This window comes from Apteryx rowi, unplaced genomic scaffold (assembly GCF_003343035.1).
Source record: "Apteryx rowi isolate R43461 unplaced genomic scaffold, aptRow1 scaffold_283, whole genome shotgun sequence".
Lineage (NCBI taxonomy): Eukaryota > Metazoa > Chordata > Aves > Apterygiformes > Apterygidae > Apteryx > Apteryx rowi.
Window position 1 is genome coordinate 974,759 of NW_020449230.1, and position 4,093 is coordinate 978,851.

The following is a 4,093-nucleotide window of genomic DNA, read 5'->3' on the forward strand; positions in this document are numbered from 1 at the left end:
CCCTCCCTCCGCAGCCTCTCCTGACCTGCAAGAGCTCCTGCGCGTTGGCCACGGCGATCTGCACCTTCACTTGCTCCATGATGAGCCCCGCATCCAGCTTCCCCCCTGCGCCGCCCGCAGAGCCGAAGTCGGAGCCGAAGCCGCTCTCCATGCCGCAAAGTCACCGCGRGCAGCGGCCCCGCACGCTGCGCCGGGCAAGATGGCTGCTCGCTGGGACTACAGTTCCCAGCGTGCCCCGCCCGCTCCCAGGGTGCACCGCGCCGCGCTCACCTGCGCGCCTGGGCGGGGCTCCCGGCGGCGGCAGCGCGCGGCTTCGACGCTGTCCGCAGCGCGAGGGCGGGAGCGTCGAGGCGCGGGGGGCGGGGAGAGGCAAAGGCGGGCGTGTGGCGCCGTAGCGGAGGGAGAAAACGGGGGTTTATTCAGGGGCCGATCCCTAACTGGAAACTTAGCTGAGGCTGGTGATGAACAACTCGGCTCGTGGCAGCGCTTCAGCTCACTTCCTAGGAATCCGTCGCTATCGGGGCTTAACGATCTCTTCTCTCGTTCTCTCCAGTCAGGACTGAGGGGGCTAAAGGGAAACAACGCCKTCGGCGGAGGGGCTGCAGAGGGACAAGGGAACGGTGGGAGGAAGGGAAAGCCTAGTTGCTCCTGGCTTCCCAAGTTCTCTTTGCTTTAGCTGGGAGTCGTGCCCTTGGTCAGTAAGGACAGCGCTTTTCACAAGCACTACGGTTGCATAAAATTAAGAGGAAAGTGGGGGGTTTTTTTTGCTTCTGGAACACACCATGTGATCCAGTGAATCTCTTCTACAGATGCGGATAGTTAATTATCCCTGTCTCTATACRCAGGAAGGTCCCCTGGGATGAATTATCTCAAACAGCCCATGTGGTCTCTCTCTCGTGGTTTAAATGAAAGAAGGAAACAAATAAAATGCAAAACATTTATTCGAGTGTGTTGTACAAAAAGTTTCCAGTCATAAAATGTATATTACAAATCATTGAAAAAGACAGGACATTTGGCATGCATATTCTTAAAAACAACAAAAAACCTTTGAAATGATAAAGTCTAGATCATTATGTAGTTTTCTTAAGCTCCATATGAACATTTCCATCATTTTGTCTTTTTATTTCATTTGTAACATTTTTCACAATTGCCAATTTTAAAAATTGATCTTTCCAAAAGCTTTTGCAGCAGCTGCCCAAAGTTGGTCAGTTAAACTGACCATTGACCAAAAACCAGAGCTATCTAAATAAGATTGTGTTTAAAAAAAAGTCACAATTCAAGTCACAAGGCATCACTGTTATGAAAATAGAGTTCAACGAAAACGGTACCATTGTGCCCAAATGTAAAGCCTTTTGGCTTAAACTTGTTTAAAATAGCTTATTGCTTATAGTTTTAGTGTAATGATCATCTGGGTGGCTGGAATACACAAAAACATCTACCTTATCAACACAGAATCACTACTTCATTAAAAGTAACTAGAAATTTTGGAAGTTCAATAAAGTACATTTCCTTTTCCTGATCTCCAGGTCACAGTGCTTGCACTATTCTGAACTGAGTCTTTCAAAATTAAGCATCGTTTTCACTCTCTAGACATTAGCATTTCAAGAAAGGCATTATGTTTACAAGTAATAATCACATGTAAATATGATCTTAGGTTAAAAAAAAAAGAACACTTTTACATAATTTTAAAGTGGTTTAAAGCTAAGCATATTGAAGGGCAAATAAAAATTCTGTTTCCCAGGCCATTTTAAGTATTTGTCAAAAGAAAATCTCTAAGGTGATTTGTCTTCACATTCAGCTAAAATAACGCTTTAAAAAATGCAATCACTATCTCACCTTCCACTCACTGGTTTACAACAAGGCTTTGTTCACTGCTCACACATCATTTGGGTTTGGACCCAACAGTGGCAATAAAATCCAGTATCCAATATGGATATGCCTTTGTTTAGAGATAAGACTTTCAAAAGGAGATAAAGAAAGTAGTAATAAAATGGCTCAACAGTGAGGAAGTGAGAAAAGTAGCTACAAAACATATAAAACATACACCATGCAACAAGTACTGAAATCCATTTGACACACAAAAGAAAAAGATTCTCAAACATTTTGGGGAGTAGAGAGGACTTATAAAAGCCTCTTCTAACTGACCCCTATTCAGGTTGCAGGTAAAGGGCCTTTATACAGAATGAGCATTAAAAGCTTACRAGAAGGTGTATAAAAAACAGTAAGAGCCCCCTGAAATGAACATGAGGTGTCCTGTTGCTCGAGGATATACACGCACATTAAGTGAATCTCCTTTCACAGTATGATCTGCTTCACACTGCGATGCAATTTTCATGGCAAATGCAAGCTGCAGACAAGCTAGTCTGGCTTTTCCATTACAGGCCATGGGAAGCAGATGTTTATTTTTTTCCTGAGACTTTTTGGTTACTGCTACTAACGCTAATTATGCCAGCAGACTTCCATCTAATGGCAAAACAGTGCTGAGGACAAATGATCAACGCATTGCGGTAAACTATTGTTCTTGCAGGGGCAAATCCAGAGTCCTGAACTAACCKCAGTAGACACACTGGGAAGAAAAGCTGTGCAGCAACGAAGGAATCATAGATACTCTATTGCTTGGAATAAGGAGCTGCTTTGCAGAAGTCAGTACAACACAACAGCTAAAGTAACAAATATAGAAGCATAAGGAAAGGAAGRGGCATGAAGTGACAGAGGCTGTGTAACCTCATCTCACTCTGCAGGATGCCATGTTACAAATGGTTCTGCAGAAAGCTGGATTTCTTCTAACACAAGCATTTTCACACAGTACCACCTTAGGTACACACATCAGTACTCTACAGTCTTTGTTGATCGTCTACATAATGAAAAGAATAACCTAATTCTAGGGATGACTTTTACTATTTCATCCAGAATAAAGTTGTTTATTTTTCTGGAATAAAAACATCCACATTGAGGAGTTACACTGAAAGAACTATTCTGCTCTAAGATACACTGGTTAATTTCCCTAGTTAGAGAAGCCTCAAAATCATGTTTTCTGACAAGTCAAATCTGGTTTTTTTTCAAGCTCTACACCTGACATCAGACACTGGAGTAGAAATGCTGACAATTCTCCAAATTCCTCAAGAGTGGTTCACTTCCAGGATGAAATAGGAAAAGAGGGCATAGGGACACTGGATTTTATTTGAAGAAAAAGCTTTAATTATACTGAAAATAATTAAACAAAAATCCTTGAAAGATAGAAAACAAGAGGCAGTGCTTTTCTGGTTTGCTGTAGCCAAAAGCCTCCCAGTATGGAGCACCAACTTTAAACTGATAGTGCAGTTATATGGAAACTTAGCATCAAAAGCAAATGGAAAGAATGGTGTCTAAATAAGACAGACACAAATGCAAACAGGAAGTGGAATACAGTAGTTTGTCTTCTAGTTTACAGCTAGGAATTATTTCTCATATTTTAAGTAGCCTTTCAGAAACCACTATGGTGCCAGAATCACCCACATTTAGTCTGTTCTATTCAGCTCTTCCCACAGTGTCAATCATTGCATTATATGAACACTTGCATATATCTAAACACTGAAGAAGAAAACAGTGTTTCCAAAGTTACAGGAAACAATTCAAATCCAGGGTCAAATTCTGCAGACTGTTACCAAAGGGCACAGTATTCATCACAYGAGATCTGCAAGCACTGGTCCTTAAGGCTACAAGAAGACATATTCTTCCATACAGTAGCTGTTAAGAAAACTATGGCTCAGGTAGCATGAGGTCCTTCCTCATTCAAGCTGCCTTTCTAGCCCATTCTCTACAGAAAGAAATCGCTGAAAAAAAGCAAATGATTCTCCAGTGAACTACACATTCATTGCTGTAGTATTTAAGCTACAGGACAATCTTAAAGCGAAACAAGCAATCTGGAAACTGGCCAATGTAAACAAATAAATACAGATCTTAAGAAAAAAAAACACACAAAAACCCCTGAAACACTATGAAAATGTATTATAGAAGTTGTGGGTCAGAAAGGAAAATGCTGTCCAGTGGCTGGAAGGTGCATTGTAAAGACAGTTTTACATTGATTGCATTCATTTGCATAACAACAAATTTA

The 4,093-nt window shown here is 41.7% G+C and overlaps 1 protein-coding gene across 1 annotated transcript in view; it reads right to left on the minus strand.

Annotated features, from left to right (window-relative positions):
* The window catches only part of TIMM13 (translocase of inner mitochondrial membrane 13), an 864-nt gene extending 641 nt beyond the window's left edge, over positions 1–223 (minus strand). Inside the window, exon 1 of the mRNA XM_026068986.1 lies at positions 26–223. Within this exon, the coding sequence (XP_025924771.1) occupies positions 26–151 (126 nt within the window). The 5' untranslated portion in view covers positions 152–223. The remainder of the gene's footprint in view (positions 1–25) is intronic.
* Between the last annotated feature and the right edge of the window lie 3,870 nt (positions 224–4,093).